The sequence below is a fragment of the Lethenteron reissneri genome, unplaced genomic scaffold (genome assembly GCF_015708825.2).
Source record: "Lethenteron reissneri isolate LAM-NWPU_2019-01 unplaced genomic scaffold, ASM1570882v1 scaffold_1931, whole genome shotgun sequence".
Lineage (NCBI taxonomy): Eukaryota > Metazoa > Chordata > Hyperoartia > Petromyzontiformes > Petromyzontidae > Lethenteron > Lethenteron reissneri.
Genome location: NW_026891698.1, coordinates 159,270 through 179,190, shown reverse-complemented (window position 1 = coordinate 179,190; position 19,921 = coordinate 159,270). Strand labels below are relative to the sequence as shown.

General features: G+C 53.6%; 2 protein-coding genes across 2 annotated transcripts in view; both read right to left on the bottom strand.

Annotated features, from left to right (window-relative positions):
• Positions 1 to 8,232, bottom strand: part of LOC133339598 (PHD finger protein rhinoceros-like) — a 45,208-nt gene extending 36,976 nt beyond the window's left edge. The window contains exons 1-2 of the mRNA XM_061547723.1: positions 8,208 to 8,232; positions 5,838 to 5,929 (exon numbers count right to left, since the gene is read on the bottom strand). The gene's annotated coding sequence lies outside the window, so the exon portion shown is untranslated. The remainder of the gene's footprint in view (positions 1 to 5,837; positions 5,930 to 8,207) is intronic.
• Positions 8,233 to 11,736: 3,504 nt separating this feature from the next.
• LOC133339606 (golgin subfamily A member 6-like protein 10) overlaps positions 11,737 to 19,921 on the bottom strand; it is a 37,225-nt gene continuing 29,040 nt past the window's right edge. Inside the window, exons 5-8 of the mRNA XM_061547729.1 lie at positions 17,175 to 17,259; positions 16,147 to 16,281; positions 13,937 to 14,047; positions 11,737 to 12,750 (exon numbers count right to left, since the gene is read on the bottom strand). Of these exons, the coding sequence (XP_061403713.1) occupies positions 12,676 to 12,750; positions 13,937 to 14,047; positions 16,147 to 16,281; positions 17,175 to 17,259 (406 nt within the window). The 3' untranslated portion in view covers positions 11,737 to 12,675. The remainder of the gene's footprint in view (positions 12,751 to 13,936; positions 14,048 to 16,146; positions 16,282 to 17,174; positions 17,260 to 19,921) is intronic.

Genomic DNA, 19,921 nt, shown 5'->3' with positions numbered 1-19,921 from the left:
TCATCAAGTGTCCGCATCAGCTGCCATACATCGAAGTGGCTCTTGTGCTTAACGAGGCCAAATTCAAGTGTCCCCCTCTCTCTCTCTCTAGCAGACGGCTGCAAAGCCGTGCCGATCAATCGGCGCGGCCACGCATAAAGCAGCCACGCAAACCGTGCCGGCGGGCAGACGCGGCTTGCTTGACGCACAATTGTAAAGTGTACAAACCGTGAGGTTCGGTGCGCGGCGTTTTACGCTCCTCGCCCAGAAGAGAACTCGTGGAGCATTGCGACGTGGACTCGGTGCCCGGGAGGGGAGGGAGGAGAGGGGAGCGGAGGGGAGCGGGGAGGGGAGGGGAGGGAGGAAGGGAGGGAGGGAGGGAGGGGAGCGGGGAGGGGAGGGGTGGGAGGGAGGGGAGGGATGACACAGAGTTCGCAGCCACCTGGAGCTCTGTTGTCCTCTACACATGAAGGTGTCCTCAGCCAATTAAGAACCCTGGTTCTGATCTTCCACGAAGCTACTCATGGTCCACCCTAAACCCGCATCCACCGCACAAACCGTGGCAGTAGATGCGGATACCCGATGCATTAGTGTGGCGACTGTGGTCATCCAGAACAGACACCGCAGTGCAACGTATAACGACGCAACGCCCCGACCCACAAATACGAAGGAGACATCATTGAGACATACTCTGCCGCTGCCGCTCCTGGTGCCGTGGTTGTCTGGCTCAACCACCTGGATGTGAAATTGGAGGTGTTGCTCTGCATCTACATCGGCAGCCACACGGTAAGAGGAAGCCAATAACTTAATGTTGACATTTAGGAGGAAACCGGAGCAAGCGGAGAAGAATAACGCGAGCTGCCAATGGGTTGATGAAGCCTGGATCCAGAGGTAGACTGATAATGGCTGATAGTTGTGACAGTAGGAGGCAGCCAGCCGACTCAGAGAGGTCAGTGCTGAGCAGGCACCACTCAGAGCCCGAGTTTGAATCCAGGCGGGCGCCTGCGAGTAAACTGGGTTCTAACTTTTAAAGTTGATGGTCACCAATGATTCGCATAGAGACTCAAAGACTCACACAGAGACCCATAGACTCACAAATAAACCAATAGACTCACACAGAGACAAATAGACTCACACAGAGACCCATAGACTCACAGACACAAATTCACACAGAGACCCAGACTCACAGAGACAAATACTAACACAAAGACCTTTAGGCTCACAAAGAGACACAGACTCACAGAGACAGACTCAAACAGAGACACATAGACTCACAGAGACCCATAGACTCACATAGACCCATAGACTCACACAGAGACCCATAGACTCACACAGAGACCCATAGACTCACACAGAGACCCATAGACTCACCACACAGAGACCCATAGGCTCACACAGAGACGCAAAGACTCACTCAGACACACACAGAATCACACAGAGACCCATAGGATCACACAGAGACCCACAGACTCACACAGAGACCCATAGACTCACACAGAGACCCATAGACTCACAGATGCACACAGAGACCCATAGACTCACACAGAGACCCATAGACTCACAGATGCACACAGAGACCCATAGACTCACACAAACACAAATTCACACAGAGACCAATAGACTCGCACAAAGACCTGTAGGTTCACAAAGAGACACATAGACTCAGAGACACACAGACTCACACAGAGACACAGACTAATACAGACCCGTAGGCTCACAGAGACCCATAGACTCACACAGAGTCCCATAGACTCACACAGACTGAGCTGTGATTAAACCGGGTTCCCGAGTGTAGCGAGTCGGTCTCAGACCAGTTACTCCAAATTGAGTTTTACACTTAAATTTGGAACAAACATTCAAGCTTTGACAATTAAAACAGAGGCTTGACTGTTAAACGACAAACATTACTCATCAAGCCCCAGGGCTTGATGCCATACCAGGGACCTGAACAGTTGCTCGCCGACTTGCCGACACAGTAATTACGATCCACCCCTGCCGCCCACCCTCAGAGTCCACTTTCCTTGGCGTAACTGAAGTGGCCGAACGTTAAGTGTTGCCAAAGGGTTGGGTCCACCGACGGCTCGAGTTCAGCGTACGTTCCCATCTTCCCGTCGGACGTAACAAGTATTTGTCGAAGGAAAGGTGACTCCATTCAACTCTGTTTGCCAGCTGTTCTGTGGTGCAACTCGCACATAATGGACAGCTGGTCTTTACATCTCATCCCACCACACCCACCCCCAACAATTATTACGCAAGAATAGGAGGACTGAGGGTCAGAATGAGAGTCTACGTCGAGGCTTGGTCGGGGTGATTGCGTTTTAGAATCAAGAGTCTTAAAAAAAAGGATTCTATCCCAATTTCACTCTTGTAAGCATCACGAAGAGTCCATTCGGATCTCTCAGAGCAGGGCGACCCTCCTCTGTGTGTTAGAACAGCCCCACGGAGGAGCAGATACCACAGAGCTACCTGCAAGACACAATCAAGTGACCCTGTCAGACTGAGACTGATAATCCAGCAGACTGGGTTTCATCATCGGAGTCTTGAGACCAGATTTCAGGATCGAAGTGCTGGAGACCAGGTGTCCGGATCAATCTCTTCCGATGTTTTTATGTTGAACTTCTGTCGGCACCACGGTATGTAGCCACCCGCAGCTAATCCGAGTTGTGGGGGAAGGACAACGAACACAAAATGGATACTCCAGCTAAAACCCTTCTCAGCTGGCACAAAACTCCCCATTAAATACTTCTCCTGTCGCTCACACGCAGCGCGCGTCATTGTTGGCTGCTGTACGGTAAACACACAGAGTTACTGTTGTGAAATTATTCAAAGCCGGTAGTGGATGCCCGATTTTTCAATCGCAGCATGTTTGCGCATTTGACTTATCGCACACACAGCCTTACTAACGGGCTGCGTGCAAAGGTTACATTTTACTCTGTGGAAACAGCGATCATATTGGACGACCTATACCCACTGGAACATCACGGGAGGAAATCACGGCTAACTCTGATCCGTCACTACGCTATGCTAGCCGTCCATCAGTCCACTCACTGCTCAAGGTCTCCCAAAAACGACACTTAACTACTCTAACAACTATGTTTATTTGGCCAGGTATAGCGCTGAGCCTATTTCACTCTTTGTCAGGGGGGCTCTTCTGCGTAGATTCTTATTTTACCGATACGGTCCCCATTTCTCCATAGGACCAAAAATATATAATTAGGTCTCCGTGGACTCCAAGCCATTTGGAAAGGTCACACTAATCTATCATGACGGCTATTATGATAATTATCTCATGCCGTTTAAACGAGGATTTTTATTGCCACTACTCTAATAATATCCAGTAAAATGAGTGTTCAACTGCCCAAAGGTTAATTTTAACTTATGGAATTATGGTCAACGAAATAATAACAGTCCTGACTTTGCCCATAAGAGCCTTGCACTTACACCAAGCTTTCCCTGAGTTTATTTTCACCGTAACCATTAGCCACGGTCAATCCACTACTGGATGAAGATCTCTCCCAAGCCACTGCCATCTGTCACGTTCCTGCGATGTACTAATCCACCCGGAGCCTGCACAACGGGCTGATTTCACTGCTCCATCTCCTCCTCAGGGGCCGCCCTCTTAGACGCGCACTATTCCTCTGCCGCCACTGCATTATCAAGCTCGATTATTGCAACTCGCCACTCTACGGGATGTCTGGCAAACACATCGTCGAGCTGCAGCGTGGTGGGTACAGCGAGATCCAAGCGTGTCTCTCCGCTGCTCGCCGAGCTGCATTGGCTTCCGATTGTTGAACGAATACGTTGCAAGGTCGCGCTCACTACACACACACAAAGTGCTTGCCACAAATGAACCACCATACAGTACAGGCAGTACACGCACGGATTGAAAAAACCAAGACCTACCTTAGAAAGCACGGTGTTGGGTCACCATTGAAAGAGTTGCCAAGCTCAATGGACATTGCCTGAGATAAACTGACTGCAGTGAAACGTCAGTTGCTTTTCATTGTTACATCTTTAGTGATCCAAACATCGTCCCTGCTGGCTTTGATATTTCTCCTCGAAGACACCGGTAGTAGAACCATCAACCACATCAGAACATCACCAGGCCGATGTGCACATCCCCTTGCCCTCGGGATTAGCGCGGTTGGCTACGTACGGTGTGAAAGAAGTTCAACATACTTACGTACATACATAAATGGAAAATTATAGACGCAAGTCACAAGTAGTGCGATTGTGGCCTTGCCACAAAATCAATGGACCATACAGCAAACCCAGAGACACAAAGATACATAGAGCTTCACAGAGATACATGAATAACACAAGCCAGTGGTGTGATTGTGGCCTTGCCAACCAATCTATTGACCATACAGAACCCCACTGTAGTCTGTTCCTTCAATGGGACAGCAACACTACACCAATGCTCTTCTGAAGCCCCTCTCGTCGTGGCAAGGAGACCGCAAATATTGGCATTTTACTGCCATAAAATAAGACGAAAATTGCCGTAGCAGGCGATACGCACACTGATCCAAAAAACGACTTTGTTTAGATATCCTTGGGTAGCCATTGCAGAACAGCTGCTTAGCTCAATGGGCCTTGACGGACAAAAACCCGGCTGAACTGAACCGTCCATAACTTTTCCTCGTGAAGTTCCTCCTCACAAGGAAAATAACGGAACTGCCCATAACTTTTCCTTGTGAAATTCCTCTTCACAAAGGGAGCCCTCCCACCTGGCTCTCTCCAATCCACCTCTTTATTCCATCAATTCGATCCCGGGGTCCGCGGTCGACATCCGCCCTGTATCCACGCACTTTGCTGTGGGCTCCCATCGACTGCAAGGAGTCTCCCTTGCACGGAAGCCTCCGCTCCGCTTAGGGACGGCCCCTGTTGTACGAGACCTCTGCGGAAACTCGCGTTCTCTCCCGGATCCGACAGCCCGAAAAACGCGGCACACATTCGAGCGGTGGGCGCACGGCGATTTCACCGGCGGGGCTGCAGCCGTCAACCCAGCTGCCCAAGGTCAATTCCAGGCCAAGGTCCTGGATTGTTACTCCCCCACCCACCCACCATTCACACGACGTGCTTACAGGACGGTGATTCAATGCAGCCTGGGGAGGCCCTCATCCAGCAGTGGATTGAGAAAGGGGCCATGCCTATACACTACGATTGTTAACTTTAAAAAGTAAAGGAACTTAAACATTATCCAGAAGAGGTCTTTTGGGCTAGATCCCATAAACATAAATGTGTCGTTATACTAAAAAACAAAGATTCCCTGTATAGCCCTAACAGACTGTAGGGGCAAGTGCTGTTGGCGAGCACCTATGAAGGCCCGAACGGTACACGAGGGGTGGGTGGCCAGCACCACGCCCGACCGCCTTCGTCTCCCCAGTGGCGATGTTTACACACCGCACCAGGTACTCATTTGCGGCTGAGTCGACCTAGGGGAGGCCCGGGACCGGTTCAGATAATCGTCACTGGTGTTGGCCGTGAGCGGGAATCGAACTCGTGCCGCCGGTTTCATAGCGTAGCGTAGCGCTAACTGCTACACTATCGCTCCCCAAAACTCACCACCACCAGACACAGGCGATTATTAGTAAGGTTTGACACGTAAACAAAACGTGGCAATTGGCTACCAGTTCAGCACACTGCTGTGTTAGAGAGTAAACTCACAACATTTACAATTTTACACTCCAACACACAACCGGTTAATGCTGAGCAAGCAACGAATTGGCCACGTTTTGTTTACGTGTCCAACCTTACCAATTGGCTGTGTTGGATGGTGGCGGGTTTAACCCAACATAAACTCGTTAAAGAAAGTTTTTTAAAAGCAACGGTTTTATTAACTTCTTCGTTTAACTCACGGTCGAGAAGTCCGTCAATGGCGCCTGAGGCACGCGGCGCCTGCTTCTTGTGCAAGCCGATTCCACAGTTTAGGGACCGTGGCGTTTTTGACCTACACACAAATATATATGAATAATCAGGCGTCCATAAAAAATGTAAATTGCTTTAAAGTAGCGAATTAATTGATTCATTGATGTCGATTTTGATACAGGCATGCATTGTCACCGGATCTGAGTATGTGTGCAACATGTGGAATTGCTTGGACAACGGGAAGTGGACGAAATTTTGATTACAAGATTTGACCCAGACAAACAGAGGAATCAAGTTAAGTAAAACCGTTGAAAAAAAACTCGATTAAAAATATTGGTCGTGAAAAGCCTGCTACATGTTAAACTAACTTAAATATAACTTTTGCAAATACAATCTAAAAAAACAAGGTTATGTAAAGTAAGTATATTCAATATTGGTGTAATAATGAATTGTGGGCCCTTGCCAATCCACTGCTGGATGAAGGCCTTCCCATGCCCTGTTGGTAAACGGGGTCGTTTGACCATACTTCCCCACGCAGGTCAGTGGCGGTACGTTGTTATCGTAATTTTTTGTGACGCAAAATGCCTCCGAGCCCCGTAGTGGAAATTCTTCGTTTGTCTATTCCCAAGGCAAAACGTGAAATGCACCGACACCGTAGATCTAAAAGACGCAAAAACGAAGTAAACTTTATCGCGTGCACGTAACATGCATGTAACATGTGCCGAGAGGTTGCCAGTGATGATAATGGTCGGTATCATGCTGGACTTGGAATCCAGAGGTTACAAGTTTAGAGGCATGGGATAAGTTAATGAAATCATCCCCCTTTTACCACCACCTCTATTGTAAATGGGTTCTATGATCGGCAGGTCTCGGTGTGGTGGTGATGATGGTGGTGGTGGGGTAATTGGATGGAGGCAGTCGCCCTCCAACAACAACGGAGGGCAGAGGAGCAACGCTCACAACAACGAGCGGAGCGCCGGGCGGCTAAAACGCAGCAGGTTGGAACAGTAGGGGGTACAGCTGGTGTGCATCTACCGGTCATCTCAGTCAGCCAACCCATGGCACCTGCTGGGTCTGTCCCGTGACCTCCTGCTGCACCTAGCCTGGTACAGCAGTCAACCCATGGCACCTGCTGTGTCTGTCCCGTGACCTCCTGCTGCACCTAGCCTGGTACAGCCGTCAACCCATGGCACCTGCTGGGTCTGTCCCGTGACCTCCTGCAGCACCTAGCCTGGTACAGCAGTCAACCCATGGCACCTGCTGGGTCTGTCCCGTGACCTCCTCCTGCACCTAGCCTGGTACAGCAGTCAACCCATGGCACCTGCTGGGTCTGTCCCGTGACCTCCTGCTGCACCTAGCCTGGCACAGCAGTCAACCCATGGCACCTGCTGGGTCTGTCCCGTGACCTCCTGCTGCACCTAGCCTGGCACAGCAGTCAACCTATGGAACCTGCTGGGTCTGTCCCGTGACCTGCACCTAGCCTGGCACAGCAGTCAACCTATGGAACCTGCTGGGTCTGTCCCGTGACCTGCACCTAGCCTGGCACAGCAGTCAACCTATGGAACCTGCTGGGTCTGTCCCGTGACCTGCACCTAGCCTGGCACAGGCGCCGGGTGGTGGTGGGGTTCAAGGTATGGGGGCAAACTCCCGTGCAATGGCATCAAGTGGGCGTGGAAGAGTAGACCAAATACACGCATCACTGAGTGCGCGCCGACACTGTTTTGCACAATTATTTGGCGACGTAAACCGAAACTCGACAACAAACTCCGACGTCGCCTTGAAAAATAAATATTCTCGTCAAGAAAAAAATATTTAAACTAAAATTATCGCAGAAATTATTCCCCTCAAATTGCCAAGCGTCCCGTTACACAAACGATGTAAAATAAATGTATCTGAGCCGTAAACAACGAATTAAGGTATCCCACCGACGAGATACGCAATTTGTTAAAGCGTAAACAAATACACGAACAATTACGGTTTTAAAAAAGTAGAAAATGTTTGGTTATTTATAAAATGAAGTTTTAAGTTGTGGCGGAGGATTTCTCCACAACTCCCGTGAAACGTCGTGGATTGTTTAACTCTCTAACACTCAACAACCGCTTAGTGTTTAACTAAGTCACTTAACTAAGTTAACTTAACTAAGCAACTTAACTAAGTTACGAACTTTACTAAATTGGCTGTGTCGGGTGGCGGCGGTTTTACCGACACATTTATATTAACCCAGACACACACAAATAGATTATCTCTATTATGGATTATATTGCTCCGTGTTAAACTACACAAAGTTTATGCTGCTGCTGCTGCTGCGTGTTAAACGACTACTATGACGATAAACACGAAGTCTGTGAGGGTGAACTCACCCGGCGTGAGGAGCGAGCGCGCCAGTGGGCGAGCTCCGGGGAGTTCTGAGGTAAAAACAAAATCCTCGCCACCCCCACCACTTAGGCCCCGCCCCCTCTCCCACTACGCCCCGCCCCCTCTACCACTACGCCCCGCCCCCTCTACGCCCCGCCCCCCTCTACCACTACGCCCCGCCCCCTCTACCACTACGCCCCGCCCCCTCTACCACTACGCCCCGCCCCCTCTACCACTACGCCCCGCCCCTCTCCCACTACGCCCCGCCCCCTCTACGCCCCGCCCCCTCTCTCACTACGCCCCGCCCCCTCTCACACTACGCCCCGCCCCCTCTACCACTACGCCCCGCCCCCTCTACCACTACGCCCCGCCCCCTCTACCACTACGCCCCGCCCCTCTCCCACTACGCCCCGCTCCTTTCTATATCGCCCCGCCCCCTCTCCCACTACGCCCCCTCTACAGCCCCGCCCCCTCTTCCCTCACCTACCCCACCCCCTCTCCCCCCACCACCCCTTTCTCCCCTCGCCCAGTCCCTCCCCCACCTCCCAATCACCTCCACCGCCCCACCCCCCCACGCCATAAAAGGACATGTGACGTCATCACGCCCCTCCCTCACCTCCGTCAAGTCCCCCCCCCTGCCCATAACAGGGCATATGACGTCACGAGACCTCAACACGCTCCCGCCCCCCTTAAGGTCCGAGCCCCCCGAACCCATTGAAAGGTTACATGACGTCATCAAACGAAACCTTCTCTCCGCCAGGTCTGAGCCCCCTTAAACCATGACAAGGTTACATGACGTCATCAAACCCACACTCTCTCCGCCCCCCTTCGTGTCTGAGCCCCCTAAACTCATTAAAAGTTACATGACGTCATCAAACCCACCCTCTCCCCGTCCCCCCCTAAACTCATTAAAAGTTACATGACGTCTAAAAACCCACCCTCTCCCGCCCCCCCTTTCAGGTCTAGACGCCCCCTGCCCCCCAGAACCACGTGGACAGTTACCACGTGGTTAGTTACCACGTGGACAGTTACCACGTGGACAGTTACCACGTGGTTAGTTACCAGCACCTCGCCGGGATCCATGCACTGCTGGATCACACCGCCTCCACAAAGCCCCAAGGACCTGACGATGTCTACAGTGACGTCGTCACTGAACTATATGCAGAGTTTATAGTTTGGGGCCATCCATAAATGACGTCACGCGATTTTGGACCATTTTTGACCCCCCCCCTCGTCACACGGCGTCACAAAAAGTCAGACCCCCCTCAAATATGACGTCACAAAGCTGTCCCCCCCAAAAACCATATTACCATTTTAAAATAAAACATGCTTCAAATCGCTTTAAACTATTGTCATTGTAGTGCGTAGTTAATGTGGCGCTGCACTCTGATGTTGTAGGAGAAAACTTTATTACAAAGTCTATTTAATTAGGTAGAATGTGTTTATATTTATTTAGAGTTGCGCATTTTGATGTGACGTCAAATTTCTCAACCCCCCCCCCCTCGTCACAAATGTCTGACCCCCCCCCAGGTGCGTGACGTCATTTATGGACGACCCCCAACCTGCGTCTTCTCTAATCCGCGTGTTCCCGTCCCAGAAGACGGTCGATCACCGTCGATTATCCGGCATCGCACGATTATCCGGCTGCTACTCCCAACATTAAACTGGTAGGAACCACCTGGTTTCACCAGCCCACAGGGGATTATTGTGTCCGTCCGTCCTGCATCAAAAAATGGGAGGGGTGGGGCTGGGTGCAGAGGGGAGGGTAAGGAGGGGCTGGGTGGGGAGGGGTGGGGCTGGGTGGGGAGGCGCTGGTCACCCCGTGGTGCCCTTATAAAACTCAACGTTTAACCTACTCACGCCGGCTTGTGCCCGCCCTCACAGTCGGCTATATTTGCGGAATACACCACGCCGCCGTTGACCCTGCAGGCCATTGACCGAGCAACCCAACAACGTTGCTACCAGCTCCCTCCGCAGGAGGAGGAATGTGTTCCGGCGATCCCGGGCGGATCTGGCAAATCCGCTCCAAAGGCTGTAACCAGGTCCGGCGATGCCGGGCCGCGTGTGCGTGGAGCAGCCGAGATCGATCATCAGCGTCCAATATTCTACACGGTACATTACCCACTACATACATTCAACTTCCGACGATGAAAATACTGCACGTGGATAGACATCACCCCAAGGCAGTAGCCATGGAGTCAACATTGGGGGGGCCCAAATCTTTCAGGGGGTCCCCCCCCCCCCCCCAGAAAAAAAATTCTAAATTTGAAAACGAATTTCCTGCCTAAAATATGAAAAAAATTCACTAACACATGGGATGGACTTTTTTTTACAACAATGTCTAATAGTGTATTGTATTACATTGCTCTGTTTTTTTTCTTTCTTTACCTTTTCTTGTTTCATTGTATGTCATGGCAGAGATTAGGGATTTATAAAGTACAACCATAACCACAATCATATAAACAGAAATCGATTTTATAGCAATATCTTGGGGGGGGGGGGGACATTTTGAGCATATTTGAATATTGGGGGGAGGGGGATGTCCCCCCCAATATCTATTCTAATTACGGCCTTGCATCACCCCCATGATGAGTCGTCGACGAGATTGGCGTGGTAAGTAGGGTACAGTAAACACGGCATTTCTTTTAACGCGGGATATTTTTGTTGTTGTCCATTTGTGTGTTGATTTATGCCAATGTCACACAGTACACACATTGATTTGAAGCTTTCGTGACTGCATGAATCCATACTCTTTGGTTCTTTCGGTAAAGTCACGTAGATAGGTTCAAAGAAAATAACACACGTTTAAAAACGCTGAAAAGAATGACATGTAACGCCTCAAAAACAATTAATGTCATACAAGAATGTGCAATGATTTGGTGATTATCCGTTTTTACAAATCCGGCACCCACCGACTGATCGACTCGAGGTCTCAGCACGCACGCAGCACACAGTCGACCAGTGAAATCATCGCCACGGGGAGACAAAGGCGGCCGGGCGCGGTGCTGGCCACCCACCCCCTCGTGTGCCGTGCCGGCCTCCATAGGTGCTCGCTGACAGCACTTGCCCCTACAGTCTGTTACAGGCTACACGGGGACCTTTGTCTTTGTGTGGCCTTCAAAGGAAAGACACAAGAGGCGACGTTTCGGGCCAAGGCCCTTCCGAGGAGGTAAGATCCACGCCCGACTTTTATTCCTGCCCAGTCCCACCGCGTCTGCAACGGTAAAACTAAAACTGCGATTAGCAAATTAACGACATTGCAAATCACAGCACAATTTTTGTTTATTCAAAGAATCGGCAATTCTATAAAACGCATTCCCCGCTTTTACAGCAATCGATTTTAAATCTCAAAGCAGCCTGTAAACAACAACAAAACCACTCGGAAGTAGCGGAAACGCCAAGACGCGTCTCCGTGAGCAAGCGCTGGCGTGGTAGCAGTGCACCACCAGACGTGCCCCCCCCCCCCCCTTATCGACACGCACCACCGCCACCACCGCCACCACCGCCACCACCGCCACCACCGCCACCACCGCCACCACATAGCGCACGATCTTAAATCACGTTCCAAGTCCCGAGCCACAATCGAGAGCGGTGCTCCTCACCGCAAGGCAACCGCGGGGGCGACCACTGGGGGGGGGGACCCCGCTGGTGGCCTTTGGTGAAGAGCACCGGTCCAGACCGTGAATCCGGCTCTCAATGAAGACTGATGACCGCTCTCAAGACTCCAATCTGAGGAAGTGGCTTCAGGAGGTGACACTTCAAGCTCACGTTCCGTTCTTAGTTGGTTCGTTCACAATGGCCACCGGGAATTTGATGTTTGTGCAACGCTTGCAAGGCGGTTCCTCTGGCTGAAACGAAACTGCGGTGAATTCTCCATGGCAACCAAAACGAACCGCGGTGAATTCTCCATGGCAACCAAAACGAACCGCGGTGAATTCTCCATGGCAACCAAAACGAACCGCGGTGAATTCTCCATGGCAACCAAAACGAACCGCGGTGAATTATCCATGGCAACCAAAACGAACCGCGGTGAATTCTCCATGGCAACCAAAACAAACCGCGGTGAATTCTCCACGGCAACCAAAACGAAACGCGGTGAATTCTCCACGGCAACCAAAACAAACCGCGGTGAATTATCCATGGCAACCAAAACGAACCGCGGTGAATTCTCCATGGCAACCAAAACAAACCGCGGTGAATTCTCCATGGCAACCAAAACGAAATGCGGTGAATTCTCCATGGCAACCAAAACGAACCGCGGTGAATTCTCCATGGCAACCAAAACGAACCGCGGTGAATTCTCCATGGCAACCAAAACGAACCGCGGTGAATTCTCCATGGCAACCAAAACGAAATGCTGTGAATTCTCCATGGCAACTAAAACGAACCGCGGTGAATTCTCCGCGGGACGATGTCTGGCACGACATAACGCGGTGCGAGCCGAATTCGTGCCGCGTCGGAGACCTTCGACGGCTAAACGTTGGTCAGGAGCGAGTCTGGAAAAGTGGCATCGCCGTAACAAGCCAGCAGGTGGGAGTGCTCTTCCTCCTGAAAAGACAGCGTGGGGATTTTGATCACTCACTCACCCACTCGCTTGCTCGCCCGCCTGCCCACCCGCTTGCTCGCTCACCCGCTCGCCCACCCGCTCGCCCGCCCGCTCGCCCGCCCGCTCGCCCGCCCGCCCGCCCGCTCGCCCACGCGCCCACTCACTTGCTCACCCACTCGCCCACTCACTTGCTCACTCACTCGCCCACTTGTTCACTCACTCGCCCACTCGCTCACCCACTCGCCCACTCGCTCACTCACTCGCCCACTCGCTCACTCACTCGCCCACTCGCTCACTCACTCGCCCACTCGCTCACTCGCCCACCTACTCGCCTGCCCACTTGCTCGCTCGCTCACTCACTCGCCCACTCGCTCACCCACTCGCCCACTCGCTCGCCCACTCGCTCGCCCACTCACTCACTTACCCACTCGCTCACTCGCCCACCCACTCGCTCGCCCACTCACTTACCCACTCGCTCACCCACCCACTCACTGGCCCACCCACTCGCCCGCCCACTCGCTCACCGACTCACCCACTCGGTCATTCACTCACCCACTCACTCACTCACTCGCTCGCCCACTCACCCACTCGGTCATTCACTCGCCAATTCGCTCACTCAATCACTTGTCCACTCGCTCGCTCACTCGCTCACCCACTCACCAACTCGGTCATTCACTCACTCACTCACTCACCCACTCGCTCGCCCACTCACTCACCCACTCACTCATCCACTCGCTCACCCGCTCACTCGCCCACCCACTCGCCAACCCACTCGCTCGCCCACTCGCTCACCCACTCTCAAGCCCCCTATCAGGGCCACTTACTCGCACACTCACTCACTCACTGACCCACTTGCCCACTCACTCACTCGCCCACTCACTCGCCCACTCACTCACTCACCCACTCGCCCACTCGGTCACCTACTCGCCCACTCACTTACCCACACGCTCACCCACTCGCTCACTCACTCACTAATCCACTCGCTCACTCGCCCACTTACTTACCTGCTCATTCGCCCAGCCACTCGCTCGCCCACTCGCTCACCCACTCGCTCACCCACTCTCTCACCCACTCGCTCCTTCACTGACCCACTCGCCCACTCACTCACGCACTCGTCCACTCACTCACTCACCCACTCACTCGCCCACTCGCTCACTTGCCCGCCCACTCACCCACCCACCCACTCACCCGCACGCCCAGCATGCCTTCCACGTGCGAGATTTCGGTGACAAAGTCCTGCATCCTCAGCCGAAGCGTCTCCCTCTGCTCCTGGGACTCCAGCAGCTCCCCCTTCAGAGTCTGGAGGCAAAGGGCGACGATGGTGACGATTTGCATTGCTCACAGTGCAGCCCAGCGATAGCTCGCCCGCCGGAGACAACTCCGTGGAGAGAGCTCCGGAGCCTTCCCCTCTCTCTCTTCCACGGTCGCCACGTGCCTTTGAGGAGGTCGCAGTGCCCACCGCTTTACCCCACCGCCCGCTACGCAGGAGGCCTTGGGTTCGATCATTTGTAGCAGCAGCTACTGCTGCTGCTACAAATGATCCCCACGTGTGGCGGTGGCGGCAATATCGGCGACGATCGACGATGAACTATCGTCACCACGCGGCGAGAGCCAGGTCGACTCTGAACAAGCGCTGCGCAGGCTTGGTGGGCCTTACTTGGCAAATAACACCTGGAAAAATCAAAGACCAACTTGTGGTTGAGCCCATGTATACTCTATAATAGAGGTTTTGTTGGGTTAGATCGCGTGAATATACCTGTCGTTAAACCCGCCACCGCCCGACACAGCCAATTAGTAAGGTTTAGTGTCACGTAAACAGAACATTGCCAATTCGTTACGAGTGTAATGTGAGGATATATCCGGGTGGTTGATGGATCACACCTCGTCACGATGATTGGCTCTAGCGGTCCTGGCCCATAGCCAATGGGGGGAAGTCTAGGGGCAAGGCCCTGACGTAATGGGAAGGTGACATCTGTAAGTAGAGGATTGGATCTGCTGGCTTTAGCCACAGCCAATGGGGGGACGAGTCAGGGGCGCGGTCCTGGGATCGTACGATGGCGTCTAGAAAATTCCATGGAGGTTAACCAGGATTGGTGGAAAGGTACCACGTGACCCGGGTATTAAAAGGGGTGGAGACGGACAACACATGGTCAGATCTGGAACGAACGGAGGGTGAGGCCACGCTGGAGCGGGGTCCAGGCTGCCACGTGGCCGCGCGTGTCTCTTTCTCTCCCTCTCCCTCTCACGCTGTCTGTCAGCAGCGTGAAGGAGTAAGACAGAAGTGTTGTGAACGAAAGACAAATAAAGGCCGGATTCCAGAAGTCGCTTCCACGACCTTTATTACACGAGTACAGCACCAACTGGTCGTGTGTTGGAGAGCCAAGAAACAGCATTTACCATCGGAGTACGACGATTCGCCAGTCATTACAACCAGCTTCATCAGGCGGCAGACAGATTTGCATACTGCTATGCACTTTCGAATCTAAAATTGATAACCCAATTTTCTGTTTTTTGTGTTTAGTTTGTTGTCGTGTGTGTGTGTAGAACTTCTATCGCACCGCCGTACGTAGCCAACGTAGCTTCGGTTGGCTACGTACGCTGCGAAAGAAGTTCAACATAGGTATGCGGTGGCTAGGAGATGTTTACTTACCTCGCTTCATATACAGGAGGTCGTGGGTTCGATCCCGACCCTGACGATGCCTACTGCTGCTGTATATTTGGAGTCTGCGTCTCTCTCTCATCATCACGGTGGCTAGGAGATGTTAACTACCTCGCCTGGTACACAGTAGGTCCTGGGTTCGATCCCGACCCTGACGATGCTTGCTGCTGCTGCTGTGTATTTGGAGTCTGCGTCTCTCTCCCCGTGGTGGTCCCTGCGTGGATTTGTCCCCGGCTCCTCCGCCGGGTTTTCCCTCCGCGTTTAGAATCAACATCACCACGCGCTCAGTCTTTGGCTGCTGCTATCAATTCCCACGCGATGATGACGATGATGACAATGATGACGATGATGACGATGATGACAATGATGATGATGACGATGATGACAATGATGACGATGATGACAATGATGACAATGATGACGATGATGACGATGATGACGATGACAATGATGACAATGATGACAATGATGACGATGATGACGATGATGACGATGGCTATAGGTGCACCGCAGGGTTAGGGCTATAGGGTCCATCGCTATAGGAGTCGAGGTGGCTATGGGTGCACTACAGGGTTAGGGCTATAGGGTTGACCTATAGGGTCGAGGTGGCTATAGGTGCACTGCAAGATTAGATGGTGATGATGATGATAACGGCCTCCTGGTCGAGTCCGTTCGTCGCACGTCCGCTGTGTGGCGGTGGTGGCGGCCCTTGGGCCGGGGGCAAGGCGAGGGGCCTCACCTCCACGTGAGCGGCGAGCTTCTCGGCCTGCTGACGAGCGCAGGCTTCACTTCGCCGCAGCTCCGCCGTGCGCTGCCGGAGGTCGGCCTCACAGCGCGACGACGCCTCCTCTTTGGCCACCGTCAGGAAACGCACCTGGCAATGTCGTCGTCATAACCATCGTCATCGTCGTCGTCAACGTCATCGTTATTACCGTAGTCGTCATTGTCGTTGTCATCGTCATCGTTATTATCCTCATCACCATCGTCATCACCATGGTCATCGTTGTCATCATCGTTATTATCATCACCATCATCGTCGTCATCATCATCGTTGTCATCATCGTCATCATCATCTTAATCATCATCGTCTTAGCGGTCATTAATGTATTCATCATCATTTGTCATCGTAGTCATTTCCATCATCATGGCCAACCCACATCACCACCACCAACCCGAACCATCAGAATGATCTCCGTCGTCAATTGTGGTCATCATGGCGTCTTCACCATCACCTTTCTCTTTCATGTCAAGTCGTGTTGGCGTGGCCTGGGGCTGCCTCCTTGCGGCCGCTTGTACAGTGACAGCGGATTCCCGACCTGATCCTCGGCGTGCAACCCCCCCTCCCCGCCGTTGCCGCCGTTCCTTCATCAGGGGCCCGACCATCGCCAACGGAACTTGCCCCGACTGTTGTCGAAGGCCTATGCGGTGGTGGAACCTTTGTCTTTGTGAGTGAGGGCAGGTGGACTGTGAGGAGCGGTGGCGCAGCGGTTAGCGCTACGAACCCGGCGACCCGAGTTCGATTCCCGCTCACGGCCAACGCCGGTGGCGATGATCTTAACCGGTCCTGGGTCTCCCCTAGGTCGACTCGGCCTCAAATTAGTACCCGGTGCATCGCCACTGGGGGAGACAAAGGCGGCCTCCCCCTCGTGCGCCGTTCCAGCCTCGGTCGGTGCTGCTCGCTCACAGCACTTGCCCCTGCAGTCTGTTACAGGCTACACGGGGGATCTTTGTCTTTGTGAGGGCAAGATGTGCTGAGTGGAGGCGAACCTGCGAGTCGAGGTCAGCGGCTCGGCCCTCCGACCGTCTCAGCTCGGCCCTCAAGCGCTGCAGCTCCCCCTGCAGGTCGCGGATGCTGCAGGGCAAACACAGAATACCACTCGGCACCCTCACCACCCTCACCACTCACTACAGACCATCACTCAGCACCCTCACCACTCAGTACCCTCACCACCCACCACTCACTACAGACCACCACTCAGCACCCTCACCACTCAGCACCCTCACCACTCAGCACCCTCACCACTCACCATCCTCACCACTCAGCACCCTCACCACTCAGCACCCTCACCACTCACTACAGACCACCACTCAGCACCCTCACCACTCAGCACCCTCACCACTCAGCACCCTCACCACTCAGCACCCTCACCACTCACTACAGACCACCACTCAGCACCCTCACCACTCAGCACCCTCACCACTCAGCACCCTCACCACTCACCACTCAGCACCCTCACCACTCACTACAGACCACCACTCAGCACCCTCACCACTCAGCACCCTCACCACTCAGCACCCTCACCACTCACCACTCAGCACCCTCACCACTCACCACCACTCACCACCCTCACCACTCACCATCCTCACCACTCACCACTCAGCACCCTCACCACTCACCACCACTCACCACTCACCACCCTCACCACTCACCATCCTCACCACTCACCACTCAGCACCCTCACCACTCACCACCACTCACCACTCACCACCCTCACCACTCACCATCCTCACCACTCACCACCCTCACCACTCACTACAGACCATCACTCAGCACCCTCACCACTCAGCACCCTCACCACTCAGCACCCTCACCACTCAGCACCCTCACCACTCACCACTCAGCACCCTCACCACTCACCACCCTCACCACTCAGCACCCTCACCACTCACCACTCAGCACCCTCACCACTCAGCACCCTCACCACTCACTACAGACCACCACTCAGCACCCTCACCACTCAGCACCCTCACCACTCAGCACCCTCACCACTCACCACTCAGCACCCTCACCACTCACCAGAGGTGTGGACTCGAGTCATGTGACTTGGACTCGAGTCAGACTCGAGTCATGAATTTGATGACTTCAGACTCGACTTGGACTTGCATAACAATGACTTTGTCCCACCTCTGCCACTCACCACCCTCACCACTCACTACAGACCACCACTCAGCACCCTCACCACTCAGCACCCTCACCACTCAGCACCCTCACCACTCACCACTCAGCACCCTCACCACTCACTACAGACCACCACTCAGCACCCTCACCACTCAGCACCCTCACCACTCAGCACCCTCACCACTCAGCACCCTCACCACTCAGCACCCTCACCACTCACCACTCAGCACCCTCACCACTCACCACCACTCACCACTCACCACCCTCACCACTCACCATCCTCACCACTCACCACTCAGCACCCTCACCACTCACCACCACTCACCACTCACCACCCTCACCACTCACCATCCTCACCACTCACCACTCAGCACCCTCACCACTCACAACCACTCACCACTCACCACCCTCACCACTCACCATCCTCACCACTCACCACCCTCACCACTCACTACAGACCATCACTCAGCACCCTCACCACTCAGCACCCTCACCACTCAGCACCCTCACCACTCAGCACCCTCACCACTCACCACTCAGCACCCTCACCACTCAGCACCCTCACCACTCAGCACCCTCACCACTCACCACTCAGCACCCTCACCACTCACCACCACTCACCACCCTCACCACTCACCATCCTCACCACTCACCACTCAGCACCCTCACCACTCACCACCACTCACCACTCACCACCCTCACCACTCACCATCCTCACCACTCACCACTCAGCACCCTCACCACTCACCACCACTCACCACTCACCACCCTCACCACTCACCATCCTCACCACTCACCACCCTCACCACTCACTACAGACCATCACTCAGCACCCTCACCACTCAGCACCCTCACCACTCAGCACCCTCACCACTCAGCACCCTCACCACTCACTACAGACCACCACTCAGCACCCTCACCACTCAGCACCCTCACCACTCAGCACCCTCACCACTCACCACTCAGCACCCTCACCACTCACTACAGACCACCACTCAGCACCCTCACCACTCAGCACCCTCACCACTCAGCACCCTCACCACTCACCACTCAGCACCCTCACCACTCACCACCACTCACCACCCTCACCACTCACCATCCTCACCACTCACCACTCAGCACCCTCACCACTCACCACCACTCACCACTCACCACCCTCACCACTCACCATCCTCACCACTCACCACTCAGCACCCTCACCACTCACCACCACTCACCACTCACCACCCTCACCACTCACCATCCTCACCACTCACCACCCTCACCACTCACTACAGACCATCACTCAGCACCCTCACCACTCAGCACCCTCACCACTCAGCACCCTCACCACTCAGCACCCTCACCACTCACCACTCAGCACCCTCACCACTCACCACCCTCACCACTCAGCACCCTCACCACTCACCACTCAGCACCCTCACCACTCAGCACCCTCACCACTCACTACAGACCACCACTCAGCACCCTCACCACTCAGCACCCTCACCACTCAGCACCCTCACCACTCACCACTCAGCACCCTCACCACTCACCAGAGGTGTGGACTCGAGTCATGTGACTTGGACTCGAGTCAGACTCGAGTCATGAATTTGATGACTTCAGACTCGACTTG